The 26,827-nt window shown below is 44.5% G+C and overlaps 1 protein-coding gene across 1 annotated transcript in view; it reads right to left on the bottom strand.

Moving 5' to 3' along the window:
- DIAPH1 (diaphanous related formin 1) overlaps positions 1-26,827 on the bottom strand; it is a 1,645,861-nt gene that overhangs the window by 1,248,561 nt on the left and 370,473 nt on the right. Inside the window, exon 5 of the mRNA XM_069654133.1 lies at positions 18,874-19,004. Coding sequence (XP_069510234.1) covers positions 18,874-19,004 — 131 coding nt within the window. The remainder of the gene's footprint in view (positions 1-18,873; positions 19,005-26,827) is intronic.

Here is a 26,827-nt window from a genome sequence, read left to right as displayed (position 1 = left end):
GCACACTCTAGCTTAGCACTGTCTGGCTTCTCTACCACAAGGGTGCAATTCAAAACTCCAACATCACCGCCTTCTGCACCAAAGTCTCTTTGACCTTCAAAGTTTCTTCTTTCAGGGGGCCTGATGCAACAAACAAATAACTAAGTTCCTTTTCTTTCAGGATTCTATACGCACACTTTTCTCAGGTGATTTAATGTTCACCATGGACCGCCCCCCTCTACCGGGGTCAGATCCACTTTAATACAAAGTTTGTTTTTCACATATACACAGTTTTCTTAGGATTTCCATGTATCCAATTTCTCAGGTGACTCACGGTTCATCCCAGACCACCCTCTGCCGAGCTCAGATCTGTTCTAACACAATATCTTCAATCAGTCTCCATCTGCCAGGTTCAGGCCAATTTATCTATTGTAACACAAAGTTGCTTTAACACGAAGCTTTCAATTGATCTCCCTCTGCCGGGCTCAGACCAACTTGATCTACTTTGCCATCAACTTTCTTTACTATATCAAAATCAAAAGACTTGATTGTGCACAGGATATGGCTTGACCCATAGCTGGACCTCTTCGATTCACAATCCTTTGCCAGCATTTCACTTTAGTCAACTCTCAGCTAGACAACTTACAGAGACCTTTGATTGAGTGCACACACACGGTGCCGGACCACTCTGTCAAAGGTAACACAGGTATTTTTTTTATATTATTTTTTACTTGAATTTAATCGAAAAGATTTTTACGATTTTTACAACAGCTATTTCTCCTTCTACAGATGCGCCTCAGAGCGTTCATGCTTTGTAATCAAAGGTATTGTATTTCTTGGTTTCAAAGTTCCATCACTCATCTGCAGTTCAACTTTACTAGAGTTGTTTGTCACACACGTTTCATACAATGTTTGTTCTGTGCTCGCCATACAATGTTGCTGCTTGCAACCTTGGCTTTAACACAGACCGGTCTTGTATCGGTCTCCCCAACTCACCGGCTGTGTTGATTTCACTGACGTTGCTTTATTGTTGGAGCCAAGGACAGTACCATGGCAGCTGTCGATTCTCCCTGCCTTGATTATCGACAACGAAAGGCCCTGGGTACCTACGACACACAAAGCAGTATTCCTCAGCCTGGATTCCTGGTCTTACGCTTTCTGTTCGAGGCTTCATGAAAGTAACAGTTCCTTGTGGAAAAGGTCATGGGAACTTAACTCCTTTTGATCCCCTTCTGTTTTGCCATCTTTCTCGTGTTAAACTGCCATCTTGGAACTGCCGTTTTCTCGTGTGTTTCGCCTCAGAGTGTGCTCTCGTGCTCCGCCTTTTATCCGTGTGGGGAAGTGTAATGGAATTCAGGTGTGCGTGGTCAGTAATTGCCTGACCAATGTATTGGGAGATGTTCGTTTTACGGCTCGGTTGTTAGTCCATTTTCTTTCATAGCGGGCTGTCAGTGAGGAATTGTTTGTGTTGTGAAAAGGGGGCAGGAGGGGTGGAGTTCCTAAGTATCCGAAGTGTTACAGGGAATGGGATACCATGTCTCACCATCCAGTGTCCCACTCCCAGAAGACCGCTCACCTAGGTGATCCTCACGCACTTGTCCACCGCAAGGAACTGGGTTCAAAAGCGATGGCCGTGTCCTGGCCAACTGGATGATGCATCTCAAGGGACTAGTGGGTGAGACACATTCTGGTTTCTCACACTTGGCTCTGGACTTCCTCACCCTCTTCATGCCTCAATATTTTCTATACCACTCTTCCTCGGTTACAACTGCTTCTGTGTCACTCCTGAATACTCATGTCCTTACGTCTGCCTCACACCGGGCTTCTACCTCCTACTCCAGAACATCTGCTCTGGTCTCGTCTGCTTTTTTGTGTTCCCACCTCCTCCAACCTCTTTCAACTCTTGAACTCCTGCTACCCACTTCTTCCCTATTAACACCTCTTCCTGTCCACTCTCAGCTCCTGATGTTACCACCTCTCTTACTGTTACCACCTCTTACTATCACCACCTCCTTCGGTTCACTCTCCCCTCCTCGTCAGCAACTTTATTAATACTACAACCTCCTTCTGCTCACTCAACCCTTCCGATATGACAGTCTTCTTTACTATCACCACCTTATTTTCACTTCCTGCCCCCCCTTGATGTTAACACCTCCATGATTACCACCACTAACTCAACACTCACTACCAACTCTTGACCTCCATGGCCACCACCTCTGCTCCACGAGCAGCCTCTGCTTCCTTCAGTCTTCTCCAAATGTGAGCCTCCCACTCCTACAATCCACACGGTCAGGCAGGGCTCCGTGGGTTTAATCGGACTCTCCCTTCATCCTATGGGTGGAACTGCGGGTGAGGGTCAGCATCTGTGTTCTCCGATTACCGTAGAGATGAGATTAGGATGGGCCCAGAATGCACCAGTCTCTAACCTTGGTCTTAGGGGGGTGGGACCAAGCAAAAAACCGGCTATGCCATCTTGGAGGCCAGTAATTCCTCTGTGATCCTCTCCATATAGCTTGTGCTGTATTGAGAGGTCTACCCATTAACCTGCAATGGGTTATTGGGTCGAGGGAGGGACAGGGCATTTGGGATCAATATGAGCTGAGGCAATGTGACTATACCCTACCATGTGCTGGTAACCATGGCAAAGTGACAAGGGGATCTCACGCTACCTCCCTCAAGCCCAACATCCACTGGCTTGGGGTGGCCGTTAGCTCCCTGAGTCTTCCCAGAAACAGACAGGGGGCTTTGCCAAAAACATATCTAGTACATTGAAAGTTGTATGAGTGAATGCCATAGGACAGTGGTCTGCAACCTTTGGCTCTCCAGATGTTTTGCGCCGATTCCCATGATCCCTCACCATGGACTATGCTGGTTAGGGCTGGTGGTAGTTGTAGTGCAAAACCTCTGGCGAGTCAAAGGTTGCACACCCCTCAGAAGTGTGAATGCAACAGAGAAGGGAAAACCCTAGAGTAAATGTGAGCAAATATCCACAGAATAACAATGACTACTGGGGAAGAAGCCCCACCAACTATGCACCATGTCTCCTTTAAAGCTCTTTCAACCTACCCCAACACCGACTTCTCCACAGCTACTAACTAGTCCACTTCACACCCTTGGCTCCCTACTACCCATATTAGGCACTCAGTGGAAAGCAAACTAGGAGGATCGCATCCATGCGGCTTGAGAATGCAGCTAACAGACCCAAGACAAGATCTCCCTCTTCCGCACTCTGAAGCTTAATTGGCATTTCACCATACAGACACCAGCAATAGAGGAACAAGAGTGAGAAAAAACGCTTGGTGGGATGCTTTTACATCCGGGGTCTGTAACTTTTGGCTCTCCAGATGTTACAGACTACAATTCCCATGAAATCTAGACATTGACTACGCACTGATTAGCGATAGAAAAGGAGTTGTATTTTTTTTTTATTTTGCATTTGGTTTATACAAAAGCTTTACGAAAATAGTAACATTGTAGTAGCATAAAAATAGATAATATTCATTTACATAAAACGTACTTCTTACAAATTTATATTAAAGTTATTGCGCATATTCATCACATGGTTCCATATCATAATCAAAACATATGTAATTACAAAGCAAGGATACACTGCCACATTAAGATTAAGCAAGATTTCATGCAATTTCATGCAATGTGTAGTATTAAGTTTGTTATTGGCAGATTCACTCATCCTCAGATCGACAATTCCATGTTCACAAATATCAAGAGGTGAGTAAGAGCAATAACGAACAACTGATTTTTACCCCACATGCATCTCAGCCAGAAAAAAATCCTTGAGTATTCGGTATGAAAGACATTCTCAAGACCAAATATTTTTTGCCTTTCAGATTCAAAATGAGGACATGTAGTGATGAGATGTTTTAAGGTTTCTAGTTGATTCACAATGAGGCAAAATCGACACGTTCGTTTACGAACCACTACTGCCATGGGGGCCCAGTGTTTGATCCGCTCTTTAGTTCTGAAATGATTGAATTTGAACCTCATGTAGAGCGCTCGTGCTTTGTTGCAAGGGAAACGTAGCAAATATGCAAAACACTCAGATCTTTTGCGTGGAAAGCATGCATATTCCTGATGCAAACTATAATTATCCAAGGCAAGACCAATCATAAGTACAGGGTTTTTTCACGCTCTCAGTTCGTGTAATTATTTCATCTTCTTTAGCACCAATCTCGATTAGTAAAGTTTGCCTTCTTGTTTGGAATTATGCCATAGATTGAGGAGGGATATCCCTTAACATACCATTGAAATCTTCGTATAAGGAGTTGCTGGGAGGGTCAAGAAATTTGGAGTAGTTAAGCAATAACCTCCAAAGGTATCTAGAACTTAACCCTAACTCATGCATAATGATCACATTAGGTAGGAAACTGGAGAAACCCAATACCCCCTTCCAGATCCACCCTTGAAAGCAATTCAAATATTCTCCCATGTCCAGACCACATCACAAAATTGGTTCAAGTATGGAATTGTACTATTCAATGGCTGGCATCAGAGAAAATGTACAGAGTTCGTTATAAAGACATTTTCCCTCCATATCGCCAGAGAGTAGAGATTGCACAAGTTGTAGCCAAGGTATCGTAGTTGCAATACACTTTCAATGCAGTCGCCTCCCATAGACCATGTCATACTTTTTCTACTTTTGAGTCCCGAAAACACAACAATTTTGGATTTTTCAGGTTTCGTCTGTAAATTATGCTTTTCGGCGTAAACCATGAAGAGCTGTAATTTAGTTTGTAGCCCATAAGGCATTCTATCAAAGAATATAAGCTCATCAGTGAACGCCAACCAGTTTAAACGCAGTTTGCCTAGTCTTACAGGAGTAATCCCCTGACCTTGCCATATCTCATCCAGATCGCACAAGTAGTGATTAAACAAGATGGACCCAAATTACATCCCTGTTTGACTCCAATAAGTGTACATATTGCACCTGTAATCGAGTCCTCCTGGTTGATGCGTACTCTATATTTTGTGTTCTGATGCAACAGGGATACAGGCAAGATCAAATGTGCAGTTATGCCATATTTTGCAACAATCAAACGCAGATGTCATGTCCAGCGAGGCCATAACTATTGGTTCAATTTGGCTATTTTTAAATGATTTGAGCAAATGAGCCAGTATGGTGGCATTAAGTACAGTGTGCAGCATTTTTTTCCAAAATCCTACCTGAAATCGTGAAAGAATGGAAGATTTTCAAATAGTATTCTCAAGATCTTTTACAAATTAGGATGGAAAATACCTCTGATGTGGCATCAGTTAAGGCGATCGGTCTATAATTTGAGGTATTCAGTGGATCACCTTTTTTTATAAATTGGCACAATAAGAGATTGCGTCCAAGATTTCAGAACACAGTTGGTTTTGAAAATCATGTCGTATTTAGTTTTTAAAATAGAGGCCCATAGGGAGGGATCAGATTTGAATATGCATGCAGGAATGCCATCTGGACCAGCAGCTCTTTAGTAGTTTAGTTTTGAGATGGCCCACCCAATATCTTTAGGTTCCTATTTGCATATGTCAATAACAGATCTTCCCATATAAGGATTATTTAAATGCACAAATTATATTTTTGTGTAAAAAAATGTAACCCACGCCTCCTCAGTAATTCAGGAGTCGATCGACACGGTTTTCTTGCTAGTTGTGTTCCTCCTGGATGCCCAAAACGAATTATGATTACAAAGGTGTTTAATCATTGTTTTAATGTCTGTAATGTGCATATCAATTTGGATTGATTTAACTAAGTTCTTGTGGGTTTGAATGATCTAGTTTTTTGTTTGTTGATACTGAGCATCAGAGAGATTTTGGGCCGATAATGCTCTACGTTTTTCATTTTTGGATCGCTTGGAATCTGCAACCTGAGCATTGTAGGTGTGTGTTTTGTAATCAGAATTTTTACGACTAAATCCAGCACATTCTTAAACAATGCGTAATGATTGGATTAAGATTTTTTGTTCTTTCTGGGCAATTTGGCTCATTTGTACAAGCAGCGTCTGTTTGCAGCTCTCTCCTCATTAACCAAATAAAATGATTGCACATCTTGCAATTCGACCTGAGCGAAAGTCCACAACGTTCAAGCTCCAAGAAGGCAAGAGAGGGTTTAACCTCATGAATCAAGGTACTACAGTTAAAATTCAATTGAATGATCATATGATCTCCTAGACCTAGATTGTCATTATCTTTGCACACCTAGTTATTATAGCAGTTGAGGCATAGAAATGATCAGATTTGCAATTGCCTCTGGGCCAAGAGAGCAACCCAATCTCTTTGCTAAATTCTAACAAAGTAATGCCCCATTCTGAGAAGAATGTATCCCAAGGTTGGCCTAATATTGACAATTGAGTATACTTCTTTTGTCTTCAAATACTTGTTGATCTGGGACCCCTCAACACAATTACAATTAAAGTCCCCTCCTATAATAAAGATGTAGTTGGGGTTAGACTGAATTGCATCCTCAAGCAATTCTGTTATTTCTTTGAGAAAACCAGACAATTCATTTTTGATAGGATTCCAATATATGTTTATAATCAGAAGAGCAGATTTATCTGCATCCTCTAATTTTAGTTCAATGGCCAATAAATCACCAGATGAAGATATCTGCCCTAGCTTTAAGGCTATTGTCTATAGCAATAGCAAGTCCCCCTCCCCCCCCCGCTGGGTTGTCCAACTACACCTCTATTAGCAAGGGAGGTGTATGGTACATACCCTGTTATAGTGCATAGTCCCCTTTCCTCCATACTTGTGGGACATTCCGTCCTTTGTGACGGGACCAGAGCGCTTTTGTAAAAAAGCATAAAAAATGTCAAATTTTGGTCCTTTTATTTTTCGCAGGGTACTGCACGTGGCCATAACCCCACCCTTCTGAGCTCCGCCCCACGCATCAACCTTAAGTCCTTTTCCATCGCCAGGTCTGAGACCATTTAACCAATAATAGAGGATACTTTTTTAGATGGGACGGCGGGCGTATGGCGGAAAGGGGACTATGGACTAGGAGTAAGGTAATCACTACGGTGAGTAACTATTACTCCTACGTCCCGTCCCCTTTCCTCCATACTTGTGGGAGATTCCCAAGCACGCTGCACAGTTAGTTCGGGTGAATGGAAAAAGAAAACTTTACTGGAATAAATTCTTAAGAACAGACTGACCAAATTGAGCATCAGCCCTGGAGCTCAGGTCCAAGCAGTAATGCTTACAAAAAGCTGATGGGGAAGCTCACGTAGCCGCCTAGGTGATGGTTTCTCAAGGGAAGTTAACAGCAGCTGCTTTGCCATGTACAAGATGGGCATGGGTGCCTTTCGGAGGTTGAAGGCCCTGAGTGGTATAGACTTCAGAAATGCAGGAGGCAATCCATCAGGAGATAGTTGCTTTTGAAGCTGGTTTCCCTTTCGGGTCTCCAAATGTGACAACCAGTTGTGAGGAGCCTGTGACTTCACTCGTCCTGTAGAGGTAAAACTTGAGGGCTCGTACGACATCCAAGTTGTGTAAGACTCTCTCGGCATCTGATGCCGGGTTAGGAAAAAAGACCAATAAGGAGATAGATTGGTTCAAATGAAAATCAGTAACCACCTTAGGCAGGAAAGAAGCAAGAGTGCGGAGAACAACCTTATCCTTATGGAAGGTGAGGAACGGATGTTCCACAGAAAGAGTTTGGAGTTTGCTTACTCGCCTTGCCAATGTCACTGCTATCAGGAAGGCGACCTTCCAAGAAAGGTATTTGAGATCGGTAGTGGCCATGGGTTCAAATGGTTTATGGCATAAGGCGGTGAAGACCACATTCAAATCCCATTTGTGATGAGGAGTGCGTACCGGTCGGAAAAGATGTAGAAGATCCTTAAAATGCCTTTTAATGACTGGATTAGTCAAAGAAGAGTAACAGCCATCACTGGACAGATAGGCCGCAATGGCAGATAAACAAGTCCTGCAAGACAAGACATGAATGCCCGAAGCAGCTAGGTGAGATACGAACGAAAGAACAGTGTCAATCGTAGCGTGCCTGGGGTCAAGTTGTTCAGCTAAAAACCAGTGGCAAAAACCAAGCCATTTGCTCCTATATTGAGACCTCGTAGGTGGTTTTCTGGCAGCTTGAATAATGTGCATATTGTCCTCGGACAAATTAAACTGTGCTAATGAACTGAATTCAGGCACGAGGCCGCTAAGCTGAACGATTGTGGGGAGGGGTGCCACATCTGGTGATCGCACTGGTGAAGCAGGTCGGGAATCAACAGCAATCTGATCGGATTAAGAATCTACAGATGCTGAAGTTCCGAATCAGAATCTGGCTGGTCACCAAGGAGCTATGAGGAGCAGAATGCAGTTCGATGCATTCCTGAGCTTGCAGAGTGACCGATGAATCGGAGGCAGTGGAGGAAAAGCATAAGCCTTCGTTTTGTACCATGGAATCTCGAGAGGGTCCCCTAGGGAGGAGACCCCGAGACCATTTCTGGATGCATATAGAGGAAGTTTCCCATTTGTAAAAGCTGCAAAGAGGTCCACTTCTGGAGTGCCCCATTGATAAAAAATGGTGGAGAGAAAAACTGTTCAATTCCCACTCGTAACTGACTGCTGACTGGCAGCTGAGTGAGTCTGCAGTCACATTGAGGTGACCTGGAATGTGTACAGTCAGGAGCCAAATCTTGTGCTGGATGGCCATTCCCAAATCTGTATAGCTAGGTCCACCAGGAGTGGTGACTTGGTGCCACCTTGCTGCTTGTTGATGCAAAACATTGCAACAGAATTGTCCGTGCGAATACGAACTACTTTGCTCGTGATGGACGGTTGAAAGGCTTTGAGCGCCAGAAAAAAAGCCAGGAGTTCCAGGTAATTGATATGAAACTGCCTGTCTTGAAGTGTCCAAAGGTCGAATACTTCGAGGTGACACAGCGTTGCGCCCCACCCCAGAAGGGAGGAGTCCATGGTAATCGTCACTTGTGGGCAGGGCTCTTGGAAGGAGGCCCCCACAGAAAGGTTGTCAGTCGGAGACCACCATTGTAGATCTGCTGTCATGTAGGATGGAACTGGGATTATCTTGGAATCCGGGTCCGAAGCCTGAGACCAAGAGCTCAGAAGAGCCATCCAAGTACGCCTCATCTTCAGACGTGCAAGAGGAAGGGCCAGCATGCAAGAAGCCATAAGGCCCAGAAGATCTGGAACCACCAAGCTGTCATGTGCGAAGACTGGGAGGAAGAGCTGACACGTGGCTGATAGGTCCGTAATCCTGTCCGCCATTAGGAACACCTTGGTACCGACTGAATTCCAACGGAAATCCAGGAAAATCAGGTCTTGAGAGACCGTCATGGAAAATATCTGCCAGTTCACAGACGGCCCAAGGTGGAACAGGAGCTGGAAAAGAGACTGGAGATTGTTCAATGCCGTCTGTGGGCAAGGAATATGCAGGAGCCAGTCGTCCAAATATGGATATACATGAACGCCCTGTGGCCAGAGGAAAGCTGCAATGACCGACATCTTTTTAAAGACATGCACCGCCGAGCTGAGACCAAAAGGGAGCACACAGAACTGGAAGTGTTCCCTCCCAGGGAGAACCGCAGATATTTCCGATGCGGCCTCCGTATCAGGATGTGCATGCAAGCGTCCTAAAGGTCCACAACACTGAGCCAGTCGCCCTTCCGAAGAGAGGCCTTTATTTGGCAAGGCGTGATCAATCTTTCTCTTCCCCAAGAGAAATTGAAGATGAACTGTGAAAGATCGAGGACAGTGCGCAGGCCAGCCTGGTTGGGTAAGGAACAGACGTGAGTAGAAGCCCTCCCCTTGCTCCCCGAGGCGAGCAGCCTCCTCCGCTCTGAGGGAGGGTGACCTGATCTGTTGGAAGGGAGGGGAATAGGGGGGAGGGGCAAGCAAAAGCCTGTCCGAGCGATGGACAAAACCCACCGGTCTTCGGTGATGGTCTGCCACTCTCGGGAGACCGACAAAAAATATAATTTGGATGATTTGTCAGCAGGGAGACTACCTTCCCTGGAGAAGAGGCTGATGGGCGAAAGAAAATAGACCACCTTGCCGCTGTTGCTTTCGGCGGGTCCCGCCAACCAGAGCTTCAGTTCAGCGCACAAAGCGATCCTAAAACCCCCCGAAACCCGAGAAGGACCGAGTCTGGGACACTGACCTCTGTCTATAAGGGGCCTTAGCTGGAGCTTTTGCCAGGACCGATAAAGATTTGGCGGTCTGGGTACTCGCTTTGGTCTCTGTGAGTTCCTCGCCTGTAGAAGAACTAAACAATTCCTTTCCATCAAAAGGAAGGTCCAGTACTTTGTCTTGCACTTCCTTTGAGAACTTCGTCACGTGGAGCCACGCCTAGCGGGAGGTGTCAACCCCGACCATAAGGCCTCGAGCCGAGGTATCTACATGGTGTGCCGCAGCTTCCAGTACATCCTGTGCCAACACTCAGGCGTCTGACAACCCGGCTTTAAAGTCATCTAGCTTATCCGCAGGAATACACTCTTGGAAAACGGCTAACTCTTTCCACAGCCTCAGATTGTCTGCTGCCAGGATGAGCTCTGTGTTCGCTTGACGAAGTTGGAGAGCTGAATTGGCATAGACGTTCTTGCTCAAAGCATCCAGGAGTTTATCCTCTTTGGATAGGATTTGGGCTGCTGTCGTTGAAGATGCAGAGGCTGGCTTGGACTGGTGGGTGGCCGCTGCCACCACTGTAGAGGTAGGGAGCGGACAAGCCGATATGGCTATCTCCTCAGAGGCGTTCAGCTTGTGTGGAGCGTCAATTTTGTTGTTGAGGTGTAGCCCGGTATGGGGTTTATCCCAGACCTTACAGGCCTCAGGAAAGACGTCCTTCTGGAGGAACAGGCTGGTGCGCTCCTGAGGCGACAAGGTAAAGGCTCTAGAAGGCACCCCCTCCTGAGGAGTGGGGGCCTCTGGTACTGGAATATCTAGGGGGGCCATCATATCCAGGACCCTGTCATGGAATGGAATGCTCTCAACCAGCGGGGCTGCTCATCGCTATCCTGATCTGCTTTGGGCTCATCCAACGAGGCGGGAACAGAAGACTTGGCCACCACGCATACCAACTCAAGTTTTAAAGTGTTGTCCCAGTCTGCCTGTGTCTTCTCTATAGGAGACAACGGGGCAGAGGAGGGAGAGATGGAGGAGGTCCAGAAGGAAGTGGGGGAGGAAGTGGCACCACCGGGACCTGCACTGGAACAGCTGTGGCAGAAGGGGAAGAGGCCGCTCGTGAGGGGCAAACCCCCATGCACGCAAGGAGGATGGTTGCCAGGAGAGCCCACCACGGCCTGATCCACATAGATCAGTGGACCAGAAGCAGGAGGGAGCGAGACTGTATGAGGCAGGGGTGTCCAAGCACGCCAGTCGGATGAAGGGCGGAACAGATTTTTGTTGTCCACATAGCGTGAAAAAGACTGCTTAGCCCCAAAGGGAATGCTCCCAGCACCAGACGATGTGACTGTTGGTGTAAGGGAGGTATCCAAAATGGCCGCTGTGGACCACAGGGGTTAGGCTACCATTTTGTCGACACCTAAGGAAAACTGCGCCACATTTGGAAATGAGGCACTTGTCTCCTTAGGGAAGTCAGGGGACTTATAACACCTTAGCCTTGACACAAGGATCCTCGGCAAAGCCGGTACTGGGGGGGTCTCGGATGCTTACTGGACATCTTAGAAACTGCTCCAGAATTAGCCTCCAGTGGAGGAACCTCAACAGAGCCGGTAGTGGAGGGCTTATGGTCCGTGACCATCCTCTTTGCCCCCTCGACAGAATCGGTACCACCACGAGCCTGAGTGTGGGACAGTTCAGGCATGTACCTCACCGACAAGACCTTCAAAGAGGATCTCTTGGTTCTGTCGGTGCTGACTTTAGTCCCAAGAAGAGGAACCTCTGGTTTTAACCTGGGATGTATAGCTCCATCAAGAGGGGCCTTGAGCCGTGACTCGGTATGAAAAGCTTCAGAAAAGGAGACCTCAGGGCGAAACCCGGTATCCAGAGCCACAGACGAACTAGGCTGAACCTTAGCACCCAAATGGTGAACTTCGGAATGGTGTCCGGTTTTGGCAGGTCTGCTGCAGGAACCCTCGGAGAACACTCCGGTGCACCTATTAGGCCCTTAAGGCACCTCAGGGGAACCCCTGGTGACAGAGTTACACAAGCCCTCCCGGACCTGGAAGACGCCAGGAAGGAGTTCCCTGGCCGGGGTGCCCTAAAAAGTAAAAAACGTAATGGGTGTTTCTTCTTTTCGTTGATCAAAAGCTGGAAATGAGGTGGAGGAATGCGCTGAAACACTTCCTCCCACCAAATAAGACGACGCTGGAGTGCCAGTACGGAGAAGGAGTTGCAGTAGAAGCATGAATCCCAGCGATGTTCCGGGCCTAGAGACTCCAAGCAGAGAATGGGGATCCGTCCTCACGAAGCGACATTCGCATGAAGAACAGGACACGAATCCCAGACACGCCGCATAGACGGAGGACTAGAGGACCGAGGAACCGGAGCAAGAAGGAAGGACAAAGGGAATAAAAATAAAAATTCCCAGTGATGCTAGTGCGTCCAGCCCCGACCGTGCTGAGAAAAGGACTGAAGGGCAATGCGCAGGGCGGAGCTCAGGACGGCGGGTTTACAGCCATGTGTGGTACCCCACGTAAAAACAAAAGAAGGCCAAACAATGTTTATGCTTTTTACAAAAGTGCTCTGGTCCCATCCCAAAGGACGGAATGTCCCACAAGTATGGAGGAAAGGAGACCGGACGCAGGAGTAATCAACATTTCATTGGGTCCCACTGTAGTGACATTTTGTGGTCGATTTGTGTTAGCACTCACAATTTCATTTTTAGGAGTTAATAATTGAGCTTCATCCTTTGAATTCCACAGACTGAGTTGGTATCCTAAAGTCATAAGGTCTTCTTATTGTTCCCAAATGAGATTTGTTATTTAATGAGTGAAAATGACAAATCATACGATTATTATTTCTCTATGTTAAAGTCACCCAGTCAATATCATCTGATGTAAAACAGTCTCAACGAGGGAATTTGCTTAAAAACATCAAGAATGTGCAATCGATTAATTCTATTGGTGCCATTTATTTTGATAACACTTTCCCACCCTATGATGTTAGTAGGCAGAGATAGTGGATGATTGTGTTGTTGCATAGTTATTGGATGCCGATTTTGCGTGAGATCTATTTCACTGTCAGACTGTTGTGTTTTGTCATTATAGTTGCTCTCGGTTGTTGGAGGATGAGCTGGTATTGCCAGGGTATTTGGAGTCTTAGTGGTGGGGTCTATTTTTACTACAGATACTAAATCTCCTTGTTTCTTTTTTTACCCTGATGGGGAAAAAAGCTCATCATCAAGCTTTGTTTAATGCCTGTTCCTCCCTTGAGGAACTGTGTAAGCAGAGGCAAAGAGTCAACTGATGGGTTATTTGATTGTTCCCCTGTATTAGCTGCAACTGCATTCAATATACTTATAGATGACAAGTTGTTTTTTGCCCCACTAGTTCTGGGTGGGTCACTTATGATCTTGGCAACCTCAGCCATTTTTTTTTGTTTTTGGCTTCAAATCTTCTCATGTTTCTCATAGAGATCTACAATCACATCATCCATGAACACGTTACATACATTTTTAATAACAGAGTTAGGCCCCGTTATTTTAGTAGATTGCAGGTATTTTTTTTCCAGAGTTATTCCTGTTCCCATTAGCCCTTTTTTGTTGCTCTCAGCTCTTTCCACAATATTCTATGTGAAAACAAAAACACCTCAGAGGGTGGAGAACTTTGAGTATCTGGCAGAGGTGAAGAATTATCCATCAACGTCTGTTCAGCTACTTTGTTAGTTTGTTCAATGATGTCCAGAGAGTCACTAGTTGGTGAATCAAGATCCTGACTATCAGTTATTTTCACAATCTGATCTGTTTCAAGGACTTGTTTAGAATGTTTTGCTTTTCTCCCATGTTCCCTCCCTCCTTGAAGCGCTTTGAAACACATTGTGTATAGGCGCTATACAAATAAACAATCAATCATACTTAGTCAGTCCCTGGCATGACAGATTTATTCTTGGAACCATTGTCGACTGAACATTGCAGTGATCTTATACTTTCCTCAATTACAATTATTTTAGCCAAATTGTTATTTATGGTATCCCACACATCTTTATTATTTAGCTGGAGGGTATCATCCGATACGTGAGTAGATCCCCGAGTGGCATTCGTCCTCAACGGTGTAGAAAAGGTCTGGGAGGCACGTGAAAATTATGTTTGGTACGAATGAGTGGAGGTGTTTAACTCACCAGTTAAACAGGCCTTACAGATGCAAAGAGCATTGTTTTTTTTGCTCCTGAGGAAGGCATTTGGTCGAGTTACTTGAGGATATATGTATCCCTCCAGCTTATACATTTTGGCCAAAACATCTGCAAGAAATGTCTTCACTTCTCAAATCTCATAATGGGTAACGTCATGCCCCTCATCTAATGGATTTAAAATTCTGGTTAGTACTGGAAATGGGTACATATCAGGGGAAATAGAATCTTGAGAGGAGCTGATGTTAGGCAACGGTGTAGAAAGATTCTTCCTATGGATGTCAGAGTGTAGTTGCACAGCTTTAGGAGAGCTCGGATCGTCAATAGGGACATTTAAAAAGGAGCCATTCTCTTGTTGTTGGTCTATAGGGGATTAAATAGAGAAGCTTGTCTCTAGATGATCAAAAGAATAGTTGTCCAACTCAGTAACAATCTTCAATTTTCCAAGACTACCAAGACGTGCAGACAGTGTATACAGTTAGTGCTCTATTAATGAGGTTGGAATACTTCGTAACCACGTGTATCAACTAAAATTATGTTAATTTAGTTCACTTTGTTTTGTTTTTTTATTTTAACTCTCCTCTATCACTATGTGATTTTTCATTTCCCGGTATACTCCAAATACCTATGACCTTGCTATAGTAAAACCACCGACTGGAGGGAGTTACACGTTTAAAAGAATTCTATACATTGTTAGCACTCTGTCTGGGTTGCATGAATAAACATACAGCGCTATAGCATGTCTGAGTTAAGGCAAAGGGGCAAGGACAACGTAAGAACACGAACCGGTGAGAAGATACATAAAATCGCATTCACTCTATGAACCGAACCTCGTTATATTGGACAATGACGGACTATGGACTTCACTATAATGGCCACACACTAACAAACAATCCTGAAAGGGAGCAAGGTTACCAAGATTACAATGCCGATATGAGTAAGAAGTAATAAAAAGGTCTTTTTAGATTTTAAACCTTAAAAGAGTTGAACATTGGGGGTCAATATAGTTGGTTGCATGCCTCTCTGCAATTCCTCTTAAGATGTACATGAAGAGCAACTGCCAAATTGTGTCAAATTCCGTCATTAGCAAAAGCTGCAAATGTATAAAATACGAATTGCCACAGTGCCTCTTCGCCAGACTTCTGGAATAAATTAGAAAATACCTACAGGCATATGACCCAGTCCATTGCTTATAAGAGACTTTACGGGGCGAGGTGTAGAGTACAAGTGTCCAATGTAAAGCAAGTAGCCCTATTCACTCACACAGGCTGTGTCAGGCTATGGGCATGGCTTTTTATATGTTCACAATCCTGCACACACTCCTGTGTGGAGGTCCAAATGTACAGTGCAAGTGATCAGACTCGAGCAGCAGACACTGATGCACTCGCTACGGCTGGCTATGGACGTGACGTTTTGTGTCCACACTCCTACGCACACTCCCATGTTGAGATTTCACCTGTCTGTGTGAAACGTACATTTCAATTCCCTCAACAAGTAGGGTTACATCACTGAACACGTGATTATTCCAGATGAATGTAGGAGTGGAGCGGAAGGACAAGTTTTCAGATTTACAAGTTCAGCTACCGTTACTGTATGACAGCAGGTCCACAGGAATAGCTTAAGATCTTCAGATTCAGCCCGGCATAGATCTCACTGAAGAAATTAGTCAAGCAGCGGCAACTGAGACACCAGCTCCAGACTCGCCCTGAGTGCCTTGAATGCCTCTCTGATTCTCTCCGCCGGAGTTGTAGTCCAAAACATCTGGAGAGCCAAAGGCTGCAGACCCTCCCTGGCTTACATGAAAATGGCATCCTACGGTAGAGCGGACACGTACAGTAACAAAAACACCATTCCTCTGATCAGTTATTCTGAACAATCTTATCAGCGAGGCAAAGAAAGTTTTTCAAACGCTTTTTCATTTTAAGGGCTCTGTGAAGAGCCGGGAAGGAGACGCTGACACACAGGACTCAGTTTTGGCTAAAGAGTTTTATTTGAAATCAAAAGGAGAAATGCTTTACTATCCCCGTTTTAGCAGGTATTTCCCTACTTCCAGCAAAAACGAAGGGTTCTGTCCATTGTCAAGATGTCCAATATAAACAGTACGTCCTGTGTCTGAAATTCTATTCTGGCCCTCACGCTCTACAAAGTAACTAGGTGTAAAGGATATTCTCTCTGGATCTCAAGGTGCAGAAATGTTCCAATCAAACAAAAAGTTATAACTCCAATAAAAAGTTCCAAGTTGTCAATGTTCACAGCACCAGGGAATTACTCCCTTCCCCATATTCCTATATTACCAATGTGCAAGTTTCTTGTAGCCCACGAGGATGGCTTCTCCCGCTAGGCGCGCACAGTTCTTTGGAAAAATAACTCCTTCCCCCCCCCCCCCAAGTAAGTTCAAAACAAAGAATTCAAAATAGTTTAAGATCCTCTGGCATGTGACTTCCTTAAGGATTCTCCTGAACTCAACACACTTGGTATGTTCTTTCCAAGGACTTCTTTTACAGTCTTTTAAACAATTCTCTTTGCCCGCTATACTCCCCTGCCAGAATTTTATATCACAACTTTATTATGGCTCTCTTGTAACCATGAAACAATGTTTGCCCAATAGTGGCGTATTACCTCTAGTATTGTTCTCTCCTTCATATACAGGGCATTTGCCCCTCTCTCACGTTCATGCACTTTCACTTGGCTTTCTGTTTCTTCCCCTTTAAGTTGTGGGTTCAACAACCCATTCATAGCCCATTCATAGAATAACTTATGGGTCTTTTAGCCTCGTCACATACTTTGCTCCCTTCACTCGCCGTCTGGCTTTTATATTGTTTAGCTTCTTCACATATCTGATTTGCTTTACAGATAGCTATTTTGAAGCAGCGCACACTCTCAGGTAACCCGGTAACCCTTTCCGTTCCCCTGAGCTTACCGGGTGCTCCAAGTGTCTCTCGCGCCTCTGTTTCTGGTTTTTGTCCGCTTCTGGGCTTGGTATGAGACCGGTCATCAGCTGTGCCGGTATTCATGATTTCGTCGGCTTCTGGGCTTGTCATGGGTCCTGTCATCCGCTGCGCCTCTGCCGTGCCGGTATTCATTTCCTGCTGATTTTCCCTCACGGTCAGTGTGTCCTTTGCACTCGGTTTCCTTCTCCTGCTGGGCAGATTAGCCTTGGCAGCGTTTCCCGCAGCGTCTTCTCCCCCAACGTTCCAGCCAGTACTTGTACAGGTAACGGTGCAGCTCAACGTCTGCACCTCTCTTCCATTGCGGTCAGCTGTCTGGGTTTAAAATCTCCCTGTCTGCTTAAAGAGTTTGCAAAGACTAGACCGCAGCATACCCTTCCCGGTCTTGATCCTTACTGATCTTTGTCTCTTCCTCATCTCATTAGTTGATGGATGACTATCTGGGGACTAGAGACAAGTTGGTTATGAATGAAGATTCCGGTTTAACTTTACAATATGTCACCTAGTATTGTGGAATTACTGGAGAGTTATGATCTTCATAGAGACATCCTGTCCTTATTACCACAGAGTAGGTAAGGGAAACACCATGTCTCGTCTGGCGAGTCTCTCCTATTCCCTTGAGGGTCGACTCCCACAATGTGGTCCTCCCGCAGACAGCTACCACTAGGGTCAGGATTGGGTAGCGGCTGCCACCCCGTGGGCACATTGAGAAGAGACTTTTCCTGGGAAAGGAGTGATGGCATCACCAGATTCATCACAGCTCTCACATTCTCATTTCATTGCTCTGAAACCGTTTGATCCGTGCTCGCTTCCTTGACACCTGGGTGTCCAGGTGCTTATTTGACACTATTCATTATCTCATCGTCTTCAGTTAATGCCTTCTGTTTTGAGTACATTGCGTGCAGGGATTTTCATAGTTCAGGATTTTAACCAGGATATCAGCATACAAGCAGAGTATACAACAGGGTTCTTCACGCCTGCAGCTACACAATCAACCTAGTCTTCCACAACGCATTTAGACACAGAGAACACCTGTGGGCTTCTTCGACAAAGCCCCACAGGTGAACGACACCGACAACACACTTATACCCACATCGGACAGTTTCCAACCTATCATGAACAGTAGTCAGCAGGTGCCCCCTATTCCTTGATAATTACTGAAGGCAAGTGTCAAAGATACAGGTACTTAGTGGATGGAAGGTTCCAAGCCACCTCACAGAGGGAGGCATCAGACAAAACTTTCCTTACATGTCCTCATGGGCTAAAAAAAACAAAGAAAGCGGTTAAGCACATTTAAATGGATGCGGCTGATATCCTAAAGAACTGCCAAGGATGGACTATCCCAAATCTGAAAATCTTTGCGCGTTTGAAAATGGTTGGGTTAGGGCAATGGGCTACTGAGCCAAATAATATCTTGCGCCCCGCAGCATTATCAAGGCATTACACCTTGTGTAACCACTACTGGAGTCTACCAGCTCATGTACCAGCACAGAATTTCTATATCCAGCACGTCAAAGGAACGCCAATAAAACATTTCATGCTTCTTAGCGTCCCAATATTCTGAATTGTCACTTCAGTGTTTCCCAATAGCCTTAAACATCATGTTTCTGCCACAATATAGTGAAAAAGAAAACTCCCCATACAAATTGGACTAATCTCCCCCAAATGTTATTACCTGACAGGGTTGTTGTTGAGAGATACTCGCAATGATTCCAAACAGCTAAGCAGCTGAGCATCGCGTAGACCAGACCTCAACTCCTGAATGTACATCAGCGCGGATTTCGAACTCTCCTTTTGGCTCATGCCCTTTAAAAAGGAATAAGGAAGCACATCATTGAGAAGTCGAAAGAAAGCGGTTTGTGACATCATTTTCATTAGCAAACACAGCAGAAAAAGGACAAATCACTGCTTATTTTATGAAATTATTCTGAGTGACAAAAATACAGAAGATTTTATTTTGCAAGACAGTCTTGTTTATAACAAAATAGGACTCAAAAAACATTGCAAAACTTTACAACAGAAAACAGATACTTTGCTTTTGTATAGGAGATCTTTTAAAATATGACCGACATGCAGGCAGCTAAAGAACAGTTATGGAAGACAGTCCTTGACAAAGCATTACAATTGAGGTATTTGCCAGGACGGGCATGTGGGGAATAGGGGGAGTGGTCAACGAGAAGTAACATTGCTCTACAAAGTAGGTGACTGGTGGAGCAGTATGAATTATCACTTATGCAGAAAGGTCAGATGGATGCTGGGCATGTTTCTACAAGGTATGTTTGAGAAACGTAGATCATTAGCTCAAGCAGACGTTTAGGTAGTGCAGTTGGAAGATGGACCCTGATGAAATAGTTCTGCGATGTATTAGGAAGTAATCATATTATGGAAACCTTGGGAATTCTAGGATTAGAATTTGTTTGTTTGTTTGCTCCCGCTGAACCACAGACTGGCTGGTAAAACCACTTTGAAAAGGTAGGCAAACATTTTAATAGACTTTCTAAACACTTGCAGACTATACCCTATTGCCTTTTAAAATGCAAATAATGCAGGTTATGCATCAACAGAATGGGAGTGATTTGGGCAGACAAACAATGAGGATGGTGTTCAGCTGGGATAATGGAAACATGTGGAGACCAACAAGTAGCAAGGTCCCAGTGTCTAGCAATGATCGGAATACAACTCAAAGAACATTTATGAAACAGTTGGGGGATTGGAAGAAAACGGGGGTTGCCAGGAGAGGTCAAGTAGGTCATAGCTTCAGTTAACGTTTTCAGAACGTTCTAAAATGTTGTGCCTAAAAACGTGCACATCAGTTTTTTAAAAGCTAAAATCTTGGTGCTTATACTTTTTAGAGTAAGCGACTATTATGACAAACAAACGTAAAGTTAATCTGACAGGAAAAATTGCCTTGTTCTACTTGGATTTCTAAAAATCCCAATATGACCAAAGGAGTGAAGGATTCCGGGGGACGTTCAAAGAAAATAAAAGAGATGTATATTTAAGAATGCATCCGAGTCTCTGCATCCGGTAGTCATACTAGAAAGCCAATGCACTCTATGGAAGTCTGACTTTCGAGCTCCTGTTTTATGGAAGCTGTTTGGCTTTTTTGTTAGATGTTAGAAAGACCAAAAATGTCTAACAAAAATGGCTTAAATCAAGTACTGCGCAAAGGTGCTTTATTTTCATTGGGAGTCACGTTCCTGGTGTGCTTTGTCAGATAAAAGTTATATTTCGTATTATTCAGAACGCCAGTAACATGTGCTCATCAGAGCACTGATCTTGACTGCACCAGAAATGAGTGTGCATTTCTGAATAATTGAAGACAACGGTTGAGAAGGAAAACATTTTAAAAGAAAAAGATTTAAGCAAGAATGCTGGTTCTCATTGGAAAATTGGAACATAATATCAGTTAACTAAATTTTGGACATCACATATTAGTTTTACATGTGTGAGGGTTAGCAACATAAATTGAAATAACAAGAAGCCCCCTAAGCGAAACACGTGTCAGCATAGTGCATTGATTTACCTATACTGTTTCATGATATTTAGTTCAATGTGAATTTATTGTAAAGCATTTGTCCTATCTGGCACAATTACGAGGCACATTGTGAAATGCTAAGTATTGTTTAAATAATTAAAAAATATTTCAAAATATCAAATAAGATTTGTGTTTACATGCTCATTATTGGTGCACAAAGGGTGGTGTTGTGTAGATTGCATAATATTCTGTAATACTTGACCTGAAAGGGGGGCCTTCACTCACTGATATCTGCAAGAGCAAGTATTGTACTGGATTTAAAAAAAACATTCCATGTTTGCGTCATTGAGTTATAGGTAATTGAACCGACAAATGACAGTTTAACATTTCTTGAAACTGGATATCTTTGTATGCGGACATGTTAATAGAGCTACGGATTTACTTTGCACAGAATAAACTGAAAATTGCCACTTTCTACTACCACAGTAGCAAAGGATTTAACAGCCGGTTAGAGACACTAGAGGACGCAAACCGCTGTCATCTTGCTACATATGGCAGATGATTACACAAGGGTAGACTTCAACCAATGTATGGCGCGTGGTCAACATGTATGGGGGCGTATTGAGGAGTGAGACGTGTGGATACAAGTAAATGGGGGAGAGGTGTCCTTGTACGAGCAAACGGTACCACAGGCAAGGAGTATAACGGATGAGAACCGTCTGTCACCACCGGCCTCTGCATCCGTTTTCGAGATGGTCAGGAGGTTTGCAAAGATGGGACACAGAATGTGGCATATACACATTAAATTGTGTACTGGAGGTATGTGGTTTTGCTGTCCTTAATGCATCTGTGTTAAAGGCATCGTCCTTTAAGACAGTGTCCATTCTGGATGGTTTCTCCACTGCAAAAAAAAAAAAAAACGAAGTGGTTGGTCATTCCAACACATAAAGAAGGTTAGTTCCGTAGGAGTTACACTATATGATTTTAGTCACTCAAACACCTTCAAATTGAAAACAACAAACAGAAAATCAAAGACATGGATAATAAAATCCATCGCTTTTTTTTTTTTTTATAGCTACCAAATAAAGCTGAGGTGTTTTTGCAGAATTGAGGCAGTTTGGAAGCCCCTGGCCAGTCTATTTACCGTTTCTATTTACTTTGAAGGAGGTGCCTGTTACAATAAATATCCTGCAAAGCGGAGTTTTTGCATAGTTGAGGCAGTCTGTGGTGGGCTGGGGCCTGGAGCCATAAGGAAATCAATGCAGCCCGCACAGTTGTCTACTCTGCCCAACGACAGCGACGACTCCTCGTCCTCGTCCTTGCTCCTGAAGAGCTGACAGCGGCCCTCCATCTACCCACCATTTATCCGGAGCAGCTCCCGCGTGAAAGCAAAGACTGCAAGGTGAGTTTGTTTCTTCCATGCCCATGGGCGTAATTTTAAGAGGGGACGGGGTTTGTCCCCCCCCCCCAACTTTCATGGCCCACCATTTTGTCCCCATTCATTTGGCTGGGGCATATTTTCTTCGGATGTCATGTCAGTGTTAAGGAATCTAACCCCTGTCTGGCAAATGATTCAAGCCCTCCCCCGCAATCTCCAGGAAAACTTTCACATTTGGTTCTTTAAACACCAGGAAGGCCGAGCAGCCCCCCTCTTCGGCTGATAAAAATTAACTGACCTTAAACCCAAACAACCTTTCTAGGGATTCAATCAGGAATATGACTAAAAATAATCCATCTACTAACTGTGCTCTAACATTGAAGACAATTTAACAAGCGGGAACTGCACTGTAACCAAATCGATTTGGCAGCCCCATTACCACCAATAATTTGTTAGCTAATCAGCGTTTCTTCTACAGGAGATCTACCCCGGGTAGAAAACCCAAAACGCCCTCCCTCAGCAATTACCACATGAAGACTCGAGTGAAGTACTGGATTGCGTGCTATTTGAAAGCATTGCAAACCTGGAGGCTGACAATTTAACCCCTGAGGCTCCACAATGTAACACTTTACTACATCTTCCCAATGACGGCACTTTAGTGCACTTGGCGGATCAACCATCCGGACTGAAGTATCCAACAATTGGGGGCCTCACCCTGCAGAGGAGTACCTGAAACTTACCCTGCACCAGGGAGAAAGCAATACTTTCCAATCGACCAAGAGAAGAACAGCAAAAGCCCAAATTTTCCCATCTGTCCCACTATGGAATACTTGTGACAAGTCCCTCAGCAAGCAGCCTCGATCAAGTTTAAATCACAGGGACAGGGCTAGTGCCCCCAGTATTGAGGAGGCATTTCCCCGCTCCAATGAGTCCATGTCCCCCTCTCTAAACCAGTCCAGACCTCACGACTGCACATGCACAAGATCTAAATGTAAATCAGCGTCAGGCCTGGATGGTAACATGATAGCAGCCTTATCTATCACCTTGCCCCTCTTATGAAACTTTATGAGAGTGTGCGTTAACAACTTAAAGTTAACACGGCGGTTCTCGCAATGTTACACCCAAAAGCTATTTTTGTTGAGGGCTTTATATCAGCTATCCAAGACAAATTGGACAAGAATACAGCCCAGACCACAAGCATTCTTCATAGTATTTTGGACCCAATTATCCTAGCAAAGGATAAAAGGATATTGGAAAGATCCTCATTATCTATGGCTCCTCAGCAGGAACCACCCGCGAGTATTAACTTGGAACATCCAACTCCCTTAAAATCTATCCACTGCAAATCTAAAACCTCCACATTGGACTCAACTAATAAGAACTCAGCCCATAGTGATCTTAGTAATTGTGCGGAGGCCCAGCGAGTGCCGACTCTAAACCAAGGGTCTTCTGAAACGATGAAATGCCATGATGCCAGCGAGGTAACGCTGGACTGTCTACCAAACAACAGCGTAATCGAGGTGGATCTAGAGGTTCCTGATGAATTGGTGGAAGCTAGGAACACATCCACTATGGGAGAGCTGGTGGAATCTAGGACTAGATCGACTATGGGCGAATCTACTCAAATTGTTAATGCAGCTGCTCCCAAAGCAGCCTTCAAACAAAGTAGTACAACTTATTTTTAAGGAAACCTGAAGCTTCAAAGCAATGCTCAGGTGATACATTACCAGGTAACCCTTGTGGGAATTCTAGGAAAGGGATGGCAGGGGAAAAAACATGTGAAAGACCAAACAAGGAAGAAAATAAAGAATCTAAAATCACCACTAAAACCGAGATCGAATGTGAGCAAAACTTTCATTAATAATTTGACCTTATCTGTAAAGTTTGGAGCATCTGTTTCTCAAAAGGGTGTCTCCTCAAGGCTGGCATAACCAAGCCTGGCACCCGGGCTATCAGACCTCTCCAGTCAGATGCAGTTACTGAGCCTGTGTCATTAAAAAGTTCAGAGATTGTTAAAGACCTAATGAACTTATCCACCTATTCAGTGTCCGAAAAGAAAGACCCGGGGGTCAACTTTGGTAACTACTCTAGGAGAATCTGACCGAACACAGAATCTTAGGCACCACTATATTATCACCTGAAGTAGGCTGTGAAGTGCATAGAACAAGTCTACCCCACCCTCCACCGTTGCCGCCGCGGCTCCGGGTGCATCCTTAGACAACCCTTCGGCCACTTCCATCGAGAAAATTAAACCCCCGTCCGAGATGAAGGATGACTTACTTGAGAAAGATAATAATAAAGGTTCCAGGTGATAGTGCAAGTACAGCTGGACTAAATTGCCCTATACAGGAAGATCAGAGAAAGCGACTTCCGCAGACAGACCTGCAACTGTTTCATAATAAACCCTTTCATGAGCCAATGAAGACAGCAGCCAGAGCGCCGGAAATGTGTACCCTACAAGTTGCATTCGAGCATGAGAAAACCGACTATAATGCCAATTTACGACAAAACAGCTCATCTCGTCCATGCACGGTTCTGGTGGACCGCCACTCGCCTGAAGTGTTACTAGTCGATATTTGTCTCTCAATGAGGACGACAAAGTACGGCAGTCTGAACCTCTTAATAATGCCCTGCCAACTTTTAAAACTTTGCAGCAAAGGTGATTGGCACTCCTACAAAATGATGAACAACCGCGAGTAGCACCTCTAGAAAAAAGAAACCATCTGGCTGATTGACACCAAGATAAAAGTGATAAGTCTCGTGTTAGATCTCAAGAGGACATTTGCTTGCTGTTGGAACAGATACTCCACATAAATGACAGGCTGATAATGAAAAGTATTGAGACTGCTTCACCATCTTCCTAACTTAAGCCTGGTCACGACAAACTATTGACTTTCCTGAAGATCGTTTGGATATGGTGATTATCCATCTGCCTTCTAAGTTTGTGAAAAATCAACTTTTAGATGAGGCACCAGGCTTGTTGAGGATGGGTTTCGACCTAAGGGAACTAACCTCCATGCAGGAAGACAGGCCAAAAGGGTTCCCGCAGAGTTCCGTGGCCCTTACAATGTGTAATGAAGCTCTAAGACAGCCAAACAAAGGGTAAGGTGGAACGGCCAGTGACATTGTCCCATTTTGATAACCAACCAGGGGATTGTATGAAGCCCGGTGACCTATCGGTCATGGTTACGCTGGGGAACAACCAAGTCAGCTATAGTTCCTACACACAGGGTAATGAAAGGAGAGATACTTCTGATGAAGACAATTGGAGTTGGTTGGCAGGGGCATTGGCAAGTAAAACCTACATAGCTTAACAGAATTTAAGAACCTGGTCATAGAAGTTGGTACACAAGAGGGTTTAAACACCTATTTGGGCACGGCGATGTGGACAGTGATGCCTATGACAATCTGCCTTCAGGAGACATGGATGAGGAGTGCTCCTATCCTAGCAGGTTTCACAATTAATTTTAACCCCACCCTGAAAGGAGAAAAGGGTAGACCGATGGCCGGTTTATTAATAGCATTGAAACATGAAGCAAACCTGGAGGTCATGACCTTGGTGATCACCAACCCGTATATCCAGGACCTTACCATAGGGGCCAGAGTCTACCCATTCGAACAACTTGATTATATTTAATCTTTATTGGAACATTTCTGCTCCAGTGTGCGCTCAATCTTCGGAATCAATAATGGACCTTATTGACGGAGCATTAGAATTATGGTAGGATCCACAAATCATAATCTGTGGGGACCTAAATATTCATTGCTTCGATAAAAGTAAATGCCTTATTGAAGATTTCAGTTCGGCAGCAACTGAAGCCGAAACAAGAGGACTCAGCTGGCGTGAGGAGCTGTCACTAAGGTACATTCATATGTTAAATGGAAATACCAAGGGTGACATCCCCGCTAAGTGCAACATGGGGACGGGGGGGGGGGACAAGACTTGGGACTACTTTTTTGTTTTGTGTAACATGCAAAAGATTTTGCAACAGCTTGCGGTAGTGGAAACGAAGCAGAGCGTCCATAATCTGTTGAAATTAGTCTGCATGTCCCAGGACTCGAAAAACCCTCGTCCAATACCCAACACCATTGGATGTCACTGCGGGGAGAAGATCGACTTATTGTCAACTCAGAAAGAATTGACCAATTGACCATGAGATTACAAGCCCAGGTGAACTTGGCAAAAGCTCTTCCCATTAACCAAATCCTGCATTATCTGCAGTTGGACTACGTTGAATTCAGAAAACAAGACCCTAGACAATCATTCGCTCCGCTGCATAGCCTCGATCAAGCGTGGCTAATAGGAAAAAGATCTTAAATTCCAAATTGAGGCATCTAATAAAAGCTGAAACTACAAAAGCAAGAACAATCTGTAAGAAATTGAATCTGGCAGTGGATCAATAGCTTAAGTGCCCCTCAGGAGGCATTAATGTCCAGTGCAGTTTCAGCTAGTGCCTGGGAGGAACACTTCAGTTTGTTATTTCAGACGGTGGAGCCTGCCACGGGCGTTACATGCACTGCGAGGGCCAGCGCTTGGACCTTTGTGACCACGAGAGATGACATTCTTTCCCTTATCAATAAAGCCAGTAATTCTAGGGCCCCAGACGGGACTTCAAACGCCATGTTAAAAAGGGCTCCAGAGCACTGGCCCTCCTTTTTGTGGGTGCTATTCGATCAAATAAAAAAGGTCAGGCAAGTTAACTTGTCGATCAATCATTGACCCCATCTTTAAAAAAACTGGGGGACCGCATGATCCCTGCAATTACAGGCCCA

The sequence above is a fragment of the Ambystoma mexicanum genome, chromosome 3q (assembly GCF_040938575.1).
Source record: "Ambystoma mexicanum isolate Mex_15411 chromosome 3q, UKY_AmexF1_1, whole genome shotgun sequence".
Taxonomy (NCBI): Eukaryota; Metazoa; Chordata; class Amphibia; order Caudata; family Ambystomatidae; genus Ambystoma; species Ambystoma mexicanum.
The sequence above is the reverse complement of the archived record's forward strand: the minus strand, read 5'-3'. Positions and strand labels throughout refer to the sequence as shown.